This window comes from Eleutherodactylus coqui, chromosome 4 (assembly GCF_035609145.1).
Source record: "Eleutherodactylus coqui strain aEleCoq1 chromosome 4, aEleCoq1.hap1, whole genome shotgun sequence".
Taxonomy (NCBI): domain Eukaryota; kingdom Metazoa; phylum Chordata; class Amphibia; order Anura; family Eleutherodactylidae; genus Eleutherodactylus; species Eleutherodactylus coqui.
Genome location: NC_089840.1, coordinates 296,864,973 through 296,883,729, shown reverse-complemented (window position 1 = coordinate 296,883,729; position 18,757 = coordinate 296,864,973). Strand labels below are relative to the sequence as shown.

The 18,757-nt window shown below is 46.0% G+C and overlaps 1 protein-coding gene across 34 annotated transcripts in view; it reads right to left on the bottom strand.

The window, feature by feature from the left end:
• TCF7L2 (transcription factor 7 like 2) overlaps positions 1-18,757 on the bottom strand; it is a 236,613-nt gene that overhangs the window by 137,725 nt on the left and 80,131 nt on the right. For 21 of the 34 annotated variants that reach the window (XM_066601449.1, XM_066601446.1, XM_066601450.1 and 18 more), the window contains exon 4: positions 7,363-7,419. The exons of the other annotated variants lie outside the window; for them this stretch is intronic. In XM_066601449.1, coding sequence (XP_066457546.1) covers positions 7,363-7,419 — 57 coding nt within the window. The remainder of the gene's footprint in view (positions 1-7,362; positions 7,420-18,757) is intronic. 34 annotated transcript variants of the gene reach the window in all.

Genomic DNA, 18,757 nt, shown 5'->3' with positions numbered 1-18,757 from the left:
ATATAATGTGTTATAGATGTTACTGGCCGCACTCTGAAGGACATATAATGTGTTGGAGATGTTACTGGCCGCACTCTGGGGGACATATAATGTGTTGGAGATGTTACTGGCCGCACTCTGGGGGACATATAATGTGTTGGAGATGTTACTGGCCGCACTCTGGGGGACATATAATGTGTTGGGGATGTTACTGGCTGCACTCTGGCGGACATATAATGTGTTGGAGATGTTACTGGCCGCACTCTGAAGGACATATAATGTGTTGGAGATGTTACTGGCCGCACTCTGGGGGACATATAATGTGTTATAGATGTTACTGGCTGCACTCTGGAGGACATATAATGTGTTGGAGATGTTACTGGCTGTACTCTGGGGGACATATAATGTGTTATAGATGTTACTGGCTGCACTCTGGGGGACATATAATGTGTTGGAGATGTTACTGGCCGCACTCTGGAGGACATATAATGTGTTGGAGATGTTACTGGCCGCACTCTGGGGGACATATAACGTGTTGGAGATGTTACTGGCCGCTCTCCGGGGGACATATAATGTGTTGGAGATGTTACTGGCCTCACTCTGGGGGACATATAATGTGTTGGAGATGTTACTGGCTGCACTCTGGAGGACATATAATGTGTTGTAGATGTTACTGGCCGCACTCTGGGGGACATATAATGTGTTATAGATGTTACTGGCCGCACTCTGAAGGACATATAATGTGTTGGAGATGTTACTGGCCGCACTCTGGAGGACATATAATGTTTTGGAGATGTTACTGGCCGCACTCTGGGGGACATATAAGGTTTTGGAGATGTTACTGGCTGCACTCCGGGGGACATATAATGTGTTGGGGATGTTATTGGCCGCACTCTGGGGGACATATAAGGTTTTGGAGATGTTACTGGCTGCACTCAGTGGGACATATAATGTGTTGGAGATGTTACTGGCCGCACTCTGGGGGACATATAATGTGTTGGGGATGTTACTGGCTGCACTCTGGGGGACATATAATGTGTTGGAGCTGTTACTGGCTGCACTCCGGGGGACATATAATGTGTTGGAGATGTTACTGGCCGCACTCTGGGGTTCATATAATGTGTTGGAGATGTTACTGGCCGCACTCTGGGGGACATATAATGTGTTGGAGATGTTACTGGCTGCACTACGGGGGACATATAATGTGTTGGGGATGTTACTGGCCGCACTCTGGGGGACATATAAGGTTTTGGAGATGTTACTGGCTGCACTCCGGGGAACATATAATGTGTTGGAGATATTACTGGCCGCACTCTGGGGGACATATAATGTGTTGGAGATGTTACTGGCTGCACTCTGGAGGACATATAATGTGTTGGAGATGTTACTGGCTGCACTCTGGGGGACATATAATGTGTTGGAGATGTTACTGGCTGCACTCTGGAGGACATATAATGTGTTGGAGATGTTACTGGCTGCACTCTGGGGGACATATAATGTGCTGGAGATGTTACTAGCCACACTCTGGGGGACATAAAATGTGTTTGAGATGTTACTGGCTGCACTCTGGGGGACATATAATGTGTTGGACATGTTACTGGCTGCACTCTGGGGGACATATAATGTGTTGGAGATGTTACTGGCTGCACTCTGGGCAATATATAAGGTGTTGGAGATGTTACTGGCCGAACTCTGGGGGACATATAATGTGTTGGAGATGTTACTGGCTGCACTCCGGGGGACATATAATGTGTTGGAGATGTTACTGGCCGCACTCTGGGGGACATATAATGTGTTGGAGATGTTACTGGCCGCACTCTGGGGGACATATAATGTGTTGGAGATGTTACTGGCTGCACTCCGGGGGACATATAATGTGTTGGGGATGTTACTGGCCGCACTCTGGGGGACATATAAGGTTTTGGAGATGTTACTGGCTGCACTCCGGGGAACATATAATGTGTTGGAGATATTATTGGCCGCACTCTGGGGGACATATAATGTGTTGGAGATGTTACTGGCTGCACTCTGGAGGACATATAATGTGTTGGAGATGTTACTGGCTGCACTCTGGGGGACATATAATGTGTTGGAGATGTTACTGGCTGCACTCTGGAGGACATATAATGTGTTGGAGATGTTACTGGCTGCACTCTGGGGGACATATAATGTGCTGGAGATGTTACTAGCCACACTCTGGGGGACATAAAATGTGTTGGAGATGTTACTGGCTGCACTCTGGGGGACATATCATGTGTTGGAGATGTTACTGGATGCACTCTGGGCAATATATAAGGTGTTGGAGATGTTACTGGCTGCACTCTGGAGGACATATAATGTGTTGGAGATGTTACTGGCCGCACTCTGGGGGCCATATAATGTGCTGGAGATGTAACTGGCTGCACTCTGGGGGACATATAATGTAATGGAGATGTTACTGGCTGCACTCTGGGGGACATATAAGGGGTTGGAGATGTTACTGGCTGTATTCTGGGGGACATAAAATGGGTTGGAGATGTTACTAGCCACACTCTGGGGGACATAAAATTTGTGTTGTAGATGTTACTGGCTGCACTCTGGAGGACATATAATGTGTTGGAGATGTTACTGGCTGCACTGTGGGGGACATATAATGTGTTGTAGATGTTACTGGCTGCATTCTGGGAGACATGTAATGTGTTATAGATGTTACTAGCCACACTCTGGGGGACATAAAATTTGTGTTGTAGATGTTACTGGCTGCACTCTGGAGGACATATAATGTGTTGGAGATGTTACTGGCTGCACTCTGGAGGACATATAATGTGTTGGAGATGTAACTAGCCACACTCTGGAGGACATATAATGTGTTGGAGATGTTACTGGCCTCACTCTGGGGGACATATAATGTGTTGGAGATATTACTGGCCGCACTCTGGGGACATATAATGTGTTGGAGATGTTACTGGCTGCACTCTGGAGGACATATAATGTGTTGGAGATGTTACTGGCTGCACTCTGGGGGACATATAATGTGTTGGAGATGTTATCAGCCACACTCTGGGGGACATAAAATGTGTTGGAGATGTTACTGGCTGCACTCTGGGGGACATATAATGTGTTGGACATGTTACTGGCTGCACTCTGGGGGACATATAATGTGTTGGAGATGTTACTGGCCGCACTCTGGGGGACATATAATGTGTTGGAGATGTTACTGGCTGCACTCTGGAGGACATATAATGTGTTGGAGATGTTACTGGCTGCACTCTGGGGGACATATAATGTGTTGGACATGTTACTGGCTGCACTCTGGGGGCCATATAATGTGCTGGAGATGTAACTGGCTGCACTCTGGGGGACATATAATGTAATGGAGATGTTACTGGCCGCACTGTGGGGGACATATCATGTGTTGGAGATGTTACTGGCCGCACTCTGGGGGCCATGTAATGTGCTGGAGATGTAACTGGCTGCACTCTGGGGGACATATAATGTAATGGAGATGTTACTGGCTGCACTCTGGGGGACATATAAGGGGTTGGACATGTTACTGGCTGCACTCTGGGGGACATATAATGTGTTGGAGATGTTACTGGCTGCACTCTGGGGGACATATAATGTGTTGTAGATGTTACTGGCTGCACTCTGGGGGACATATAATGTGTTATAGATGTTATTGGCCGCACTCTGGGGAGCATATAATGTGTTGGAGATGTTACTGGCCGCACTCTGGGGGACATATAATGTGTTGGAGATGTTACTGGCTGCACTCTGGGGAACATATAATGTGTTGGAGATGTTACTGGCCGCACTCTAGGGGACATATAATGTGTTGTAGATGTTACTGGCTGCACTCTGCGGGACATATAATGTGTTGTAGATGTTACTGGCTGCACTCTGGGGGACATATAATGTGTTGTAGATGTTACTGGCTGCACTCTGAGGGGCATATAATGTGTTGTAGATGTTACTGGCCGCACTCTAGGGGACATATAATGTGTTGGGGATGTTACTGGCCGCACTCTGGGGGACATATAATGTGTTGTAGATGTTACTGGCTGCACTCTGAGGGGCATATAATGTGTTGTAGATGTTACTGGCTGCACTCTGGGGGACATATAATGTGTTGGAGATGTTAATGGCCGCACTCTGGGGGATATATAATGTGTTGGAGATGTTACTGGCCGCACTCTGGGGGACATATAATGTGTTAGAGATGTTACTGGCTGCACTCTGGGGACATATAATGTGTTGGAGATGTTACTGGCCGCACTCTGGAGGACATATAATGTGTTGAAGATGTTACTGGCCGCACTCTGGGGGACATATAATGTGTTGGAGATGTTACTGGCTGCACTCTGCGGGACATATAATGTGTTGGAGATGTTACTGGCCGCACTCTGGGGGACATATAATGTGTTGGAGATGTTACTGGCTGCACTCTGGGGGACATATAATGTGTTGTAGATGTTACTGACCGCACTTTGTGGGACATATAATGTGTTGTAGATGTTACTGGCCGCACTCTGGGGGACATATAATGTGTTGGAGATGTTACTGGCCGCACTCTGGGGACATATAATGTGTTGGAGATGTTACTGGCCGCACTCTGGGGGACATATAATGTGTTGTAGATGTTACTGACCGCACTTTGTGGGACATATAATGTGTTGGAGATGTTACTGGCCGCACTCTGGGGGACATATAATGTGTTGAAGATGTTACTGGCTGCACTCTGGGGGACATATAATGTGTTGTAGATGTTACTGGCCGCACTCTGGGGACATATAATGTGTTGGAGATGTTACTGGCCGCACTCTGGGGGACATATAATGTGTTGTAGATGTTACTGGCTGCACTCTGGGGGACATATAATGTGTTGTAGATGTTACTGGCTGCACTCTGGAGGACATATAATGTGTTGGAGATGTTACTGGCTGCACTCTGGGGGGACATATAATGTGTTGGAGATGTTACTGGCCACACTCTGGGGGACATATAATGTGTTGGAGATGTTACTGGCGGCACTCTGGGGGACATATAATGTGTTCGAGATGTTACTGGCCGCACTCTGGGGGACATATAATGTGATGGAGAACTTTATTATAGTTTTTTTGTGGGGAATTCCGCCATTGTTTCGGGGTTTTGTTCCTCATTCTTTAATATTGATCTCATAACTCTTTTCTGATCGCCATAGTTACTGCCACAACAGGTCCACAGAGATGGGGTTTTTTTTTACAACTTTTGCACCAAAAAAAAAAGTTTTTTAAAGAAAAGCAGTTGGCTGCATCTCCGCATCCTAGGAGCCAGACATTGTTACATTCCCGGCAGCGGCGCTCTGCGGGGTCTTGTGTTTTGTGGGCAGAGTTGTAGTTTTATTGCCAGCAGTCTGGGTTACATGGGACTGCTGGGTTACTTTATATAAGGTTTTTGGGAGGCAAAGAAATGAATTCTGGTGTCACTTTTTACAATTTTTTTACGGCATTCGCCGTGTGCGGTAAATGAAATGTTTCTATTGCCTGGGTCGCTCTGAACGCGGTAATGCCGGTTGTGGGATTCTCTTTTAAAAAATGGCATTTTGTCAATTTAAAAAAGAGGTTTTGTGGGGAAAATATATATTTTTAAAACTAGATTTAAAAGAAAAACTTTATTGAACTTTTGTGATGCTATATTTTAGTTCCTGAAGGAGACTTGAAGATGTGACCATTAGATCTCTGGGATAGTACACTGCATTACTTAAGTATTGCATTCTACTAAGCCAATGACAGCAGCCTATCAGACTCTGCCAGAGGCGTGGCCTAAGAGGCTGAGTTACAGCATAGACACAGAGGCCTTTGTCAAGCTTCCCGCTGCCATGGGAACTTATTGGCACTCTGTGGGTGCCGATGGGTGACAGAGGAGCCCCTGTCTACTTACATGCTGCACTTGCTATTGAATGTGGCATGCAAGGAGTTAAACTGTCTGGATCTGCGGTTCCTGCATTTCTGGCTATTAGAGCAGGAGCCGGGCTGTCAGTAGTCACCGAGCTACCGCCTTTTAAAAAGGTGCATGTGCAGCCCGTCGGCGGGGTCCGTGAGAAGGCGTACTGGCAATTTAGACACAGAAGGAATCTACGGTGTAACTTTGTTCCTCTGCCTTCGCATTGAGTTTGTCCTTCTCCATTCACACACAGAGCTGCTCTCGAATTTCAGCTGATTGCCTTTGGAAACAGACAACAGTTTCTCCAACCGGGGGTCCGTCAGGGGCTTCACTGTGTAACGGTTATCCAAGTTCCCACAATGCATTGCTGTTTCTGGCAGCAGGAAGGCGGGTAAACTCTGAATCCAGCTTTCGATGTGAATGGAGAAGGCCTCCCTCACACAGACGGCCCTTACTGCAACGCCTGTCCCTAGACAGATGGAGATTTGATGACCATTTGATCCCCCTCAAAAGGAGCCACCCTAAATTCTCAGCTTGCGCACTGGTTGACAGAGGGGTGAGGGTGGAGGGGTGAGCGGTCGTCGGAGAGGGGTGAGGGTGGAGGGGTGGTCCGAGAGGGGTGAGGGTGGAGGGGTGGTCGGAAAGGGTGGTGGGGGGGCGGCACTACTGTCTCATATTTAACTAATACATTTCATATTCAAAAACATGCAACAGGAACCCTTTTAATAAAGTAGACCCTACATTTCACTGGCTGCCAAGACTGTTGAGGTGGTCTCTTCAGCAGTATATTTCCCCCCAGTGAGCCACAATTAATGCTGTGTTTGTGCGAGAGCTGAGTAGGTGCCTTGCTCCCACATATATCATATCCAAAAACATGCAACTTTTTGGAAAAAGTTTGCAATTGCCTGGCCCAAATGGTTGTGGTGGTCTCCAAAGCAGTATGTGTCCCCACCTTTATTACTTACCTCCTCTAGTGGTTGGTGGGGTGCATTACCTTGTTCCCCCATATATCATATCAAGGAACATACAATAGGAAACCTTTCACAAAAAGGGACCCCACTTTATGGCTAAATGGTTACGTTGTCCCCCCATATATCATATCTAATGAGCCACTCTCAATGCTGAGTTGGTACATATATCACATCCAAGAACATGCAACGGGAAACTTTTTGAAAACAAGGGGACCCCATATTTCACTCCCTGACCTAAAAGGCTGAGGTGGTCTGTAAAGCCGTATATGCTGCCCACCCATTGATACTGAGTTTCTGCAGTGGTTGAGGGGTGCCTTGCCTTCTACTCCCCATGAACAAGGCATTACTAATAAGCTGAGCACATTCCTCCTCTCAATCAGGCATCACACAACGATCGTCATTAGCTTAGAAGGAATGGCTGTGTCCAAGGAGCAGATAAAGGTTAGCGATACACAACACACACACTTCTATTACTCCCCATAGCAACAAGCCTATTTATAATGTGTCCTACCTGCATCAAAGGGCTGCAACAAGAAGCTAGATGCAGGTCTACAGGTACATTCAAGCACTAAGATGAAGAAAAAAACTCGCGTCAGCAGGTGAATGAAACGCGTCCAATTACATTACATGCACAATTAAAAAAAAAAAGCATTTACACTCCGTCTCGGCTTCATGTTGGAGCTTAAACCATTAAAAAAGAACGGAAATCAAGAAATGAAGAAAAGAAAAGGAAAAGAACAGGGAGTCAAGCAACAAAAAGCAGAATGCAAACTTAGGAGCCCTTGTGCCTTTTTCTTGGCGGCAGTGATGTCATAGGAGGATGGTGATGTCATCTTGAGTACAAGTGATGGGGGGGCTGCAACGCCCGAGGAGAAGGGTTTCTTAGGAGACGCTCCTCCATGTTACCATACTCAAGTTCAAAGTAAAGACAAACATAAAAGCTAACAATGGAAACATAACAGGCAAAACGGAGAAAATAAAGAAATAAGGTGACGCCCCTCCCCCGATCAGAGATCCTCAATCCATTCAGGTGGTCATGAAGATGGTGCTGAATATGCATCAACCGGTAACATATTTCTGCCCCCCCCCCCCACATGTCCTAAATGAGGGGCTCCCGAATGGACACTGCTGCTAGTCAACTATCCAGAAACCCTCACAATGCAGCTCTGAACTGCCATCCCTACCGGCGCACAGTCACAAGTGGCGGAAGCGCCATGGAAATTATACACATTTTTACTGTCTTTTTGTAAAAAGTGTAGTAAACGTTTCAGAGAAGTTCCTAAAACTAATTCTACAGCTTTATAAACCTCCCCTGCTGTTCGCAAAAATACCGCCGTCTCAGAAAACTGCTGTCGGTCATTTCTTCCATTTTTTATGAACTGTTAAAGTGGTTGTCCAGTTGTAAAGTATTTATGGCCTGTCCTCAGGATAAGTCATCAATAGTAGATTGGCGAGGGTCCGTTGCCAAGGATCTCCACGGATCAACGGTTTTCCAGGCCGGCATTGCTTGTGTAATGAGCTGCTTTCTGCAAGATTACAGCTCCGTTCTTACTATAATGGCCAGGCTTGGTACTGCAGGCAAAATTCCTATTCATTTCAATGGTTGCAATACCAATCCTGGCCACTACAATAAGAATGGAGCTGTCTGCTTCCTGCAGAATTCAGTTCAGTACATGAGTGTAAACAAGTGATTGCAGTGATGGACAACAGGCAATCTACTATTATGACCCATCCTGAAGATAAACCATCAGCAGTTTACAACCAGGCAACAAAACACGGAAGCTCTGAAGGTTTTTCTTGCTTTGCTTTTTTGGTGTTTTTTCTCTCGATTCTCCACATCAGTTCCACACTATTCTTTACAGACCCATCAGCAGCAGTGAAGCATTTCTTTGTACACAGTGGGGTAGATGTCCACCATTCCCTGCAGCGGTCTGAGGCTCATCCACATCTGAGATTAAACCATTATACGGCTCCATTAGGGGGGCAACAGAATAGAAAAACCTACTTCTGTTGTCCTTCCTATTGATTTCAGAAGGATTCGGAGCTGCAGTTCCGCTCCATCTGCTCTACACAGAAAAAATAGCGCAGACTGGAAAAAAGAACGCGAAGAGAAGAACCCTTCCGGTTTTCTTTCTACATTATAGTAAATAGGTGACGGAAAGGATTCATTATTGTTGTCTGTTTAACGAGTCCCTTTTAAAATGAGCTTGTGCCAAAGGGAAAGAAATGGAGGCGAGAGAAAGCCAGGAATCATGGGTGGAGGCGCGACTCTTCGTACAAAGTTCTCTTTATGACCCAGGAGATTCCCCGATTTCTCTTTATTGAACCGTATCCGGTGCATTTGACGTGTTTCGGGGACACAGCCCCTTCCTCAGAAGAGCCTGGATGCAGCGCTGGCCGTAACCAGCGAAAAAATATGTACCCTTTATTAGAATAAAATAATTTGACTTGAAGTGGAAGAAAAAAGTACAAAAACTCCGAGGAAACCAAAAAAGTAAAAAGGAAGGGAAGTAATAAAAAATAAAACACTAAACTGAGAATGTGCAACAATGTATCTGCAGATAACTTACATTAATATTTAGGATTCTTATTGACTGTCGGTTTAGTGATTTTTTCTTTCCATTTTTGGTTTCTTCTTCACCTTTTTCCCACTTTTTTCCTCCATTTGATATCATATTAAATGTTATTATATATTTCACCCCTTGTATTCCAATGCATGCTCTAGTCAGGGGTGACCCAAGTATTTATGCTGCCGGAGGCGAAGTGTGAGACGTCCCCACCAGAAAAACCCACGCATGTTACAGGCATTGAAAAGGCTGATACACAAGATACCAAGACATGGCTTATCTGACGTGGCAGAGCAATAAGGACCCCCACAGTGGTCCCAGTACTAATTGCCCCCCTTAAAGTCCTTAATAGTCATAGTAGCCCCAGTAGTAATATTGAAACCCATTTATCGCCCCAGTAGAATTAGTGACCCCAGTAGTAAGTTCCTCATAGTGGATCTAGTAGTAATAATGACCCCCAAAGTGGCCCTAGTAGTTATAGTGTCCCCCATAGTTGACCTCCAGCTGGTCAGCAACCCCACAACATCAAGCATGTAACTCATTCAGTCCGCAGCTCTGGTCCGGTAAAGGCCGCCACTGCTGTGCTCAGACCGCGACCCCTGACCTCTACCCTGGCATTTGCACTATGTGTAGGAATACAATGTAGGGATGGGGTCAGAGGTAACAGTCTGATTACAGCAATGGTCGCCTCCGAGCCGTAGCTACAGATCGGGTGCGTTAAGTGCTTAAGGCTTAGGCTACTACAGAGAACTATGGGGGTCACTACGAATACTGGAGCCACTATGTGGGACATTAGGACCACTGGGGTCACTGACAGGGGCGCTGCTACAACATGGGTAACTATAGCTCCTGGAACCTTTACCATGGTTACTATTATTATGGGGGCTACTAAGGGGGACACTGTTACTACTGGGACCACTAACGGGGTCATCGTTAGTATTAGGACTATTAAGGCGGTGGCTTGGCTGACTACTGACGGCCCGGCTCCTGCTCTAACCGCCAGGAAAAGAGAAGCCTCAGATTGTGGCAGTTTAACCCCTTACATGCCAGAATAAATAGCAACTGCCACATGCATGTAGATGATGGGAGGGGGTTCCTCCTGTCACCCATCGGCACTCCGCAGTGCGATTCACAAGGTACCAATAGGTTCCCAAGGCAGCCAGAAGCCTGACAAAGGCCTCAATGTCTGCCATGTAATTCAGCCTATTAGGCCCCGCCTCCCGCAGAGTCTGATAGGCTGCGGTCATGGGCTTAGTAGAATGCAGTAAGTAAGTAATGCAGTGTACCATCGTAGCGATCAAACAGGCACATCTTGAAGTGTCCTTCAGGGACTAAAAAAATAGCATCACAGAAGTTCAATAAAGTTTAATTGAAAGAAAAAAAGTCCAGGAAATAAAATACACATTTTTCCCCACAAAAATGGACAAAATACTAAAAAAAACTTTTAAAAAAGCAGCACATTAAAGGGCCGCGTCACCCAACTGCAGTCCCCAAGGCATCCCAGCAGGCCATGTCTTCAGGATATCCTACAGTAGGCGCACCCGTGGCGATCCTGATCCTGAATACCCGCGGGGTCCTGAGGGCTGCAGGAAGCGATTCCTCACGGCTCTATGGAAATACTTTGTTAAATATCTCGCTTGGTGAACGCTGTAAAATAATAAGTTTTTGTTCGCCTCACAAAAAACATAATAAACTACAACTCTTCCCACAGAACACAAGACCCCGCAGAGCGCCGCTGCCGGGAATGTAACAATGTCCTGCGTCTTAAAAGTGGCGATGCAGTCAAATGGTTTTTCTTTAAAAACTTGTTTTTGTTGTGCAAAAGTTGTAAAAAATAAAAATTCTCCTGTAAACTTTGTGTTGCAATAATTGAGCCGCTCAGATATCAGGTTATAATTACTGAATGGTGACCGCCGCAAAGACAAAACCCAAAAGCAACGGAGGAATTTCTGGTACGGGGGAGGTTCCATCTTCCCCCCAAAAAGTTCCCCAACACATATTATGTCCCCCGGAGAGCGGCCAGTAACATCTCCAACACATTATATGTCCCCCAGAGTGCGGCCAGTAACATCTACAACACATTATATGTCCCCCAGAGTGCAGCCAGTAACATCTCCAACACATATTATGTCCCCCAGAGTGCAGCCAGTAACATCTCCAACACATTATATGCCGCCCAGAGTGCGCCCAGTAACATCCCCAACACATTATATGTCCCCCAGAGTGCAGCCAGTAACATCTCCAACACATTATATGCCCCCCAAAGTGCGGCCAGTGACATCTCCAACCATCATATGTCCCCCAAAGTGCGGTCAGTAACATCTACAAAACATTATATGTCCCCCAGAGTGCGGCCAGTAACATCTTCAACACATTATATGTCCCCCAGTGTGTGGCCAGTAACATCTACAATACATTATATGTCCCCCAGAGTGCAGCCAGTAACATCTCCAACACATTATATGTCCCCCAGAGTGCAACCAGTAACATCTCCAACACATTATATGTCCAATAGAGTGCGGCTAGTAACATCTCCAACACATTATATGTCCCCCAGAGTGCAACCAGTAACATCTCCAACACATTATATGTCCCCCAGAGTGCAGCCAGTAACATCTCCAACACATTATATGTCCTCTAGAGTGCAGCCAGTAACATCTCCAACACATTATATGTCCTCCAGAGTGCAGCCAGTAACATCTCCAACACATTATATGTCCCCCCATAGTGCGGCCAGTAACATCTCCAACACATTATATGCCCTCCAGAGTGCAGCCAGTAACATCTCCAACACATTATATGTCCCCCAGAGTGCAGCCAGTAACATCTCCAACACATTATATGTCCCCCAGAGTGCAGCCAGTAACGTCTCCAACACATTATATGTCCCCCAGAGTGCAGCCAGTAACATCTCTAATACATTATATGTCCCCCAGAGTGCAGCCAGTAACATCTCCAACACATTATATGTCCTCCACAGTGTGTCTAGTAACATCTACAACACATTATATGTCCCCCAGAGTGCGGCCAGTAACATCTACAGCACATTATATGTTCCCCAGAGTGCGGCCAGTAATATCTATAACACATTATATATCCCCCAGAGTGCGGCCAGTAACATCTACAACACATTATATGTCCCCCAGAGTGCGACCAGTAACATCTACAACACATTATATGTCCCCCAGAGTGCGGCCAGTAACATCTCCAACACATTATATGTCCCACTGAGTGCAACCAGTAACATCTCCAACACATTATATGTCCCCCAGAGTGCGGCTAGTAACATCTCTAACACATTATATGTCCCCCAGAGTGCAGCCAGTAATATCTCCAACACATTATATGTCCCCCAGAGTGCACCCAGTAACATCTCCAACACATTATATGTCCCACTGAGTGCAGCCAGTAATATCTCCAAAACATTATGTGTCCCCCAGAGTGCAGCCAGTAACATCTCCAACACATTATATGTCCCCCAGAGTGCAGCCAGTAATATCTCCAACACATTATATGTCCCCCAGAGTGCACCCAGTAACATCTCTAATACATTATATGTCCAGCAGAGTGCAGCCAGTAACATCTCCAACACATTATATGTCCCGCAGAGTGGAGCCAGTAACATCTCCAACACATTATGTGTGCCCCAGAGTGCGGCCAGTAACATCTTCAACACATTATATGTCTCCCAGATGGCAGCCAGTAACATCTCCAACACATTATATGTCCCACAGAGTGCAGCCAGTAGCATCTCCAACACATTATATGTCCCCCAGAGTGCGGTCAGTAACATCTCCAGCACATTATATGTCCCCCAGAGTGCGGCCAGTAACATCTCCAACACATTATATGTCCCCCAGAGTGCAGCCAGTAACATCTCCAACACATTATATGTCCCCCAGAGTGCAGCCAGTAACATATACAACACATTATATGTCCCCCAGAGTGCGGCCAGTAACATCTTTAACACATTATATGTCCCCCAGAGTGCGGCCAGTAACATCTACAACACATTATATGTCCCCCAGAGTGCAGCCGGTAACATCTCCAACAAATTATATGTCCTCCAGAGTGCAGCCAGTAACATCTCCAACACATTATATGTCCCCCAGAGTGCAGCCAGTAACATCTCCAACACATTATATGTCCCGTAGAGTGCAGCCAGTAACATCTATAACACATTATATGTCCCCCAGAGTGCAGCCAGTAACATCTCCAACACATTATATGTCCAAAAGAGTGCAGCCAGTAACATCTCCAACACATTATATGTCCCCCAGAGTGCAGCCAGTAACATCTCCAACACATTATATGTCCCCCAGAGTGCGGCTAGTAACATCTACAACACATTATATGTCCCCCAGAGTGCGGCCAGTAACATCTCCAACACATTATATGCTCCCCAGAGTGCGGCTAGTAACATCTCCAACACATTATATGTCCAAAAGAGTGCAGCCAGTAACATCTCCAACACATTATATGTCCCGCAGAGTGCAGTCAGTAACATCTCCAACACATTATATGTCCAAAAGAGTGCAGCCAGTAACATCTCCAACACATTATATGTCCCCCAGAGTGCAGCCAGTAACATCTCCAACACATTATATGTCCCCCAGAGTGCGGCCAGTAACATCTCCAACACATTATATGTCCCCCAGAGTGCGGCCAGTAACATCTCCAACACATTATATGTCCCCCAGAGTGCGGCCAGTAACATCTCCAACACATTATATGCCCTCCAGAGTGCGGCCAGTAACATCACCAACACATTATATGTCCCCCAGAGTGCGGCCAGTAACATCTACAATACATTATATGTCCCCCAGAGTGCACCCAGTAACATCACCAACACATTATATGTCCCCCAGAGTGCGACCAGTAACATCTACAATACATTATATGTCCCCCAGAGTGCACCCAGTAACATCTCCAACACATTATATGTCCAAAAGAGTGCAGCCAGTAACATCTCCAACACATTATATGTCCCCCAGAGTGCGGCCAGTAACATCTCCAACATATTATATGTCCCCCAGAGTGCAGCCAGTAACATCTCCAACACATTATATGTCCCCCAGAGTGCGGCCAGTAACATCTCCAACACATTATATGTCCCCCAGAGTGCGACCAGTAACATCTCCAACACATTATATGTCCCCCAGAGTGCGGCCAGTAACATCTACAACACATTATATGTCCCCCAGAGTGCGGCCAGTAACATCTCCAACACATTATATGTCCTCCAGAGTGCGGCCAGTAACATCTTCAACACATTATATGTCCCCCAGAGTGCAGCCAGTAACATCTACAACATATTATATGTCCTCCAGAGTGCGGCTAGTAACATCTCCAACACATTATATTTCCACCAGAGTGCAACCAGTAACATCTCCAACACATTATAAGTCCCCCAGAGTGCAGTCAGTAACATCTCCAACACATTATATGTCCTCCAGAGTGCAGCCAGTAACATCTCCAACACATTATATGTCCTCTAGAGTGCAGCCAGTAACATCTCCAGCACATTATATGTCCCCCAGAGTGCAAGCAGTAACATCTCCAACACATTATATGTCCCCCAGAGTGCGGCCAGTAACATCTACAACACATTATATGTCCTCCAGAGTGCAGCCAGTAACATCTCCAACACATTATATGTCCCCCCTTAGTGCGGCCAGTAACATCTCCAACACATTATATGCCCTCCAGAGTGCAGCCAGTAACATCTCCAACACATATGTCCCCCAGAGTGCAGCCAGTAACATCTCCAATACATTATATGTCCCCCAGAGTGCAGCCAGTAACATCTCCAACACATTATATGTCCCCCAGAGTGCAGCTAGTAACATCTCCAACACATTATATGTCCTCCACAGTGTGTCTAGTAACATCTACAACACATTATATGTCCCCCAGAGTGCAGCCAGTAATATCTACAACACATTATATGTCCCCCAGAGTGCAGCCAGTAACATCTCCAACACATTATATGTCCTCCAGAGTGCAGCCAGTAACATCTCCAACACATTATATGTCCCCCAGAGTGCGGCTAGTAACATCTCCAACACATTATATGTCCCCCAGAGCGCAACCAGTAACATCTCCAACACATTATATGCCCCCCAGAGTGCAGCCAGTAACATTCCCAACACATTATATGTCCCCCAGAGTGCAACCAGTAACATCTCCAACATATTATATGTCCCCCAGAGTGCAGCCAGTAACATCTCCAACACATTATATGTCCTCCAGAGTGCAGCCAGTAACATCTCCAACACATTATATGTCCTCTAGAGTGCAGCCAGTAACATCTCCAACACATTATATGTCCCCCAGAGTGCAAAGAGTAACATCTCTAACACATTATATGTCCCGCATAGTGGAGCCAGTAACATCTATAACACATTATATGTCCTCCAGAGTGCGGCCAGTAACATCTCCAACACATTATATGTCCCCCAGAGTGCGACCAGTAACATCTCCAACACATTATATGTCTCTCAGAGTGCAGCCAGTAACATCTACAACACATTATATGTCCCACAGAGTGCAGCCAGTAACATCTCCAACACATTATATGTCCTCCAGAGTGAACCCACTAACATCTCCAACACATTATATGTCCCCCAGAGTGCAGCCAGTAACATCTTCAACACATTATATGTCCCCCAGAGTGCGGCCAGTAACATCTCCAACACATTATATGTCCCCCAGAGTGCGGCCAGTAACATCTCCAACACATTATATGTCCCCCAGAGTGCGGCCAGTAACATCTCCAACATATTATATATCCCCCAGAGTGCGGCCAGTAACATCTCCAACACATTATATGTCCCCCAGAGTGCGGCCAGTAACATATCCAACAAATTATATGTCCAATAGAGTGCAGCCAGTAACATCTCCAACACATTATATGTCCCCCAGAGTGCAGCCAGTAACATATACAACACATTATATGTCCCTCAGAGTGCGGCCAGTAACATCTCCAACACATTATATGTCCCCCAGAGTGCAGCCAGTAACATCCAAAACACATTATATGTCCCCCAGGGTGCGGCCAGTAACATCTCAAACCCATTATATGTCCCGCAGACTGGAGCCAGTAACATCTATAACAAGTTATATGTCCCCCAGAGTGCGGCCAGTAACATCTCCAACACGTTATATGTCCCACAGAATGCAGCCAGTAACATCTACAACACATTATATGTCCTCCAGAGTGCAGCCAGTAACATCTCCAACACATTATATGTCCCCCAGAGTGCAGCCAGTAACATCTCCAACACATTATATGTCCCCCAGAGTGCGGCCAGTAACATCTCCAACACATTATATGTCCAATAGAGTGCAGCCAGTAACATGTCCAACACATTATATGTCCCCCAGAGTGCAGCCAGTAACATCTACAACACATTATATGTCCAATAGAGTGCAGCCATTAACATCTCCAACACATTATATGTCCCCCAGAGTGCAGCCAGTAACATCTCCAACACATTATATGTCCCCTAGAGTGCGGCTAGTAACATCTCCAACACATTATATGTCCCCCGGAGTGCGGCCAGTAACATCTCCAACACATTATATGCCCCCCAGAGTGCGCCCAGTAACATCTCCAACACATTACATGTCCCCCAGAGTGCAGCCAGTAACATCTACAACACATTATATGCCCCCCAGAGTGCGGCCAGTAACATCTCCAACACATTATAGGTCCCCCAGAGTGCGGCCAGTAACATCTCCAACATATTATATGTCCTCCAGAGTGCAGCCAGTAACATCTCCAACACATTATATGTCCCACAGAGTGCAGCCAGTAACATCTCCAACACATTATATGTCCCCCAGAGTGCAGCCAGTAACATCTCTAACACATTATATGTCACCCCAGAGTGCAGCCAGTAACATCTCTAACACATTACATGTCCAATAGAGTGCAGCCAGTAACATCTCCAACACATTATATGTCCTCCAGAGTGCGGCCAGTAACATCTTCAACACATTATATGTCCCCAAGTGTGTGGCCAGTAACATCTACAATACATTATATGTCCCCCAGAGTGCAGCCAGTAACATCTACAACACATTATATGTCCTCCAGAGTGCGGCCAGTAACATCTACAACACATTATAAGTCCCCCAGAGTGCAGCTAGTAACATCTCCAACATATTATATGTCCTCCAGAGTGCAGGCAGTAACATCTCCAACACATTATATGTCCCCCAGAGTGCGGCTAGTAACATCTCCAACACATTATATGTCCCCCAGAGTGCAACCAGTAACATCTCCAACGCATTATATGTCCCCCAGAGTGCAGCCAGTAACATATCCAACAAATTATATGTCCAATAGAGTGTAGCCAGTAACATCTCCAACACATTATATATCCCCCAGAGTGCAGCCAGTAACATATACAACACATTATATGTCCCCCAGAGTGCGGCCAGTAACATCTTCAACACATTATATGTCCCCCAGAGTGCAGCCAGTAACATCTCTAACACATTATATGTCCCCCAGAGTGGAGCCAGTAACATCTATAACAAGTTATATGTCCCCCAGAGTGCAGCCAGTAACATCACCAACACATTATATGTCCCCCAGAGTGCAGCCAGTAACATCTCCAACACATTATATGTCCCCCAGAGTGCAGCCAGTAACATCTCCAACACATTATATGTCCCCCAGAGTGCAGCCAGTAACATCACCAGCACATTATATGTCCCCCAGAGTGCGGCCAGTAACATCAACACATTATATGTCCCCCAGAGTGCAGCCAGTAACATCAACACATTATATGTCCCCCAGAGTGCAGCCAGTAACATCTACAACACATTATATGTCCTCCAGAGTGCAGCCAGTAACATCTCCAACACATTATATGTCCCCCAGAGTGCAGCCAGTAACATCTCCAACACATTATATGTCCCCCAGAGTGCAGCCAGTAACATCACCAACACATTATATGTCCCCCAGAGTGCGGCCAGTAACATCTCCAACACATTATATGCCCCCCAGAGTGCGGCTAGTAACATCTCCAACACATTACATGTCCAATAGAGTGCAGCCAGTAACATGTCCAACACATTATATGTCCCCCAGAGTGCAGACAGTAACATATACAACACATTATATGTACCCCAGAGTGCAACCAGTAACATCTTCAACACATTATATGTCCCGCAGTGTGTGGCCAGTAACATCTACAATACATTATATGTCCCCCAGAGTGCAGCCAGTAACATCTACAACACATTATATGTCCTCCAGAGTGCGGCCAGTAACATCTCCAACACATTATATGTCCCCCAGAGTGCAGCCAGTAACATCTCCAACAC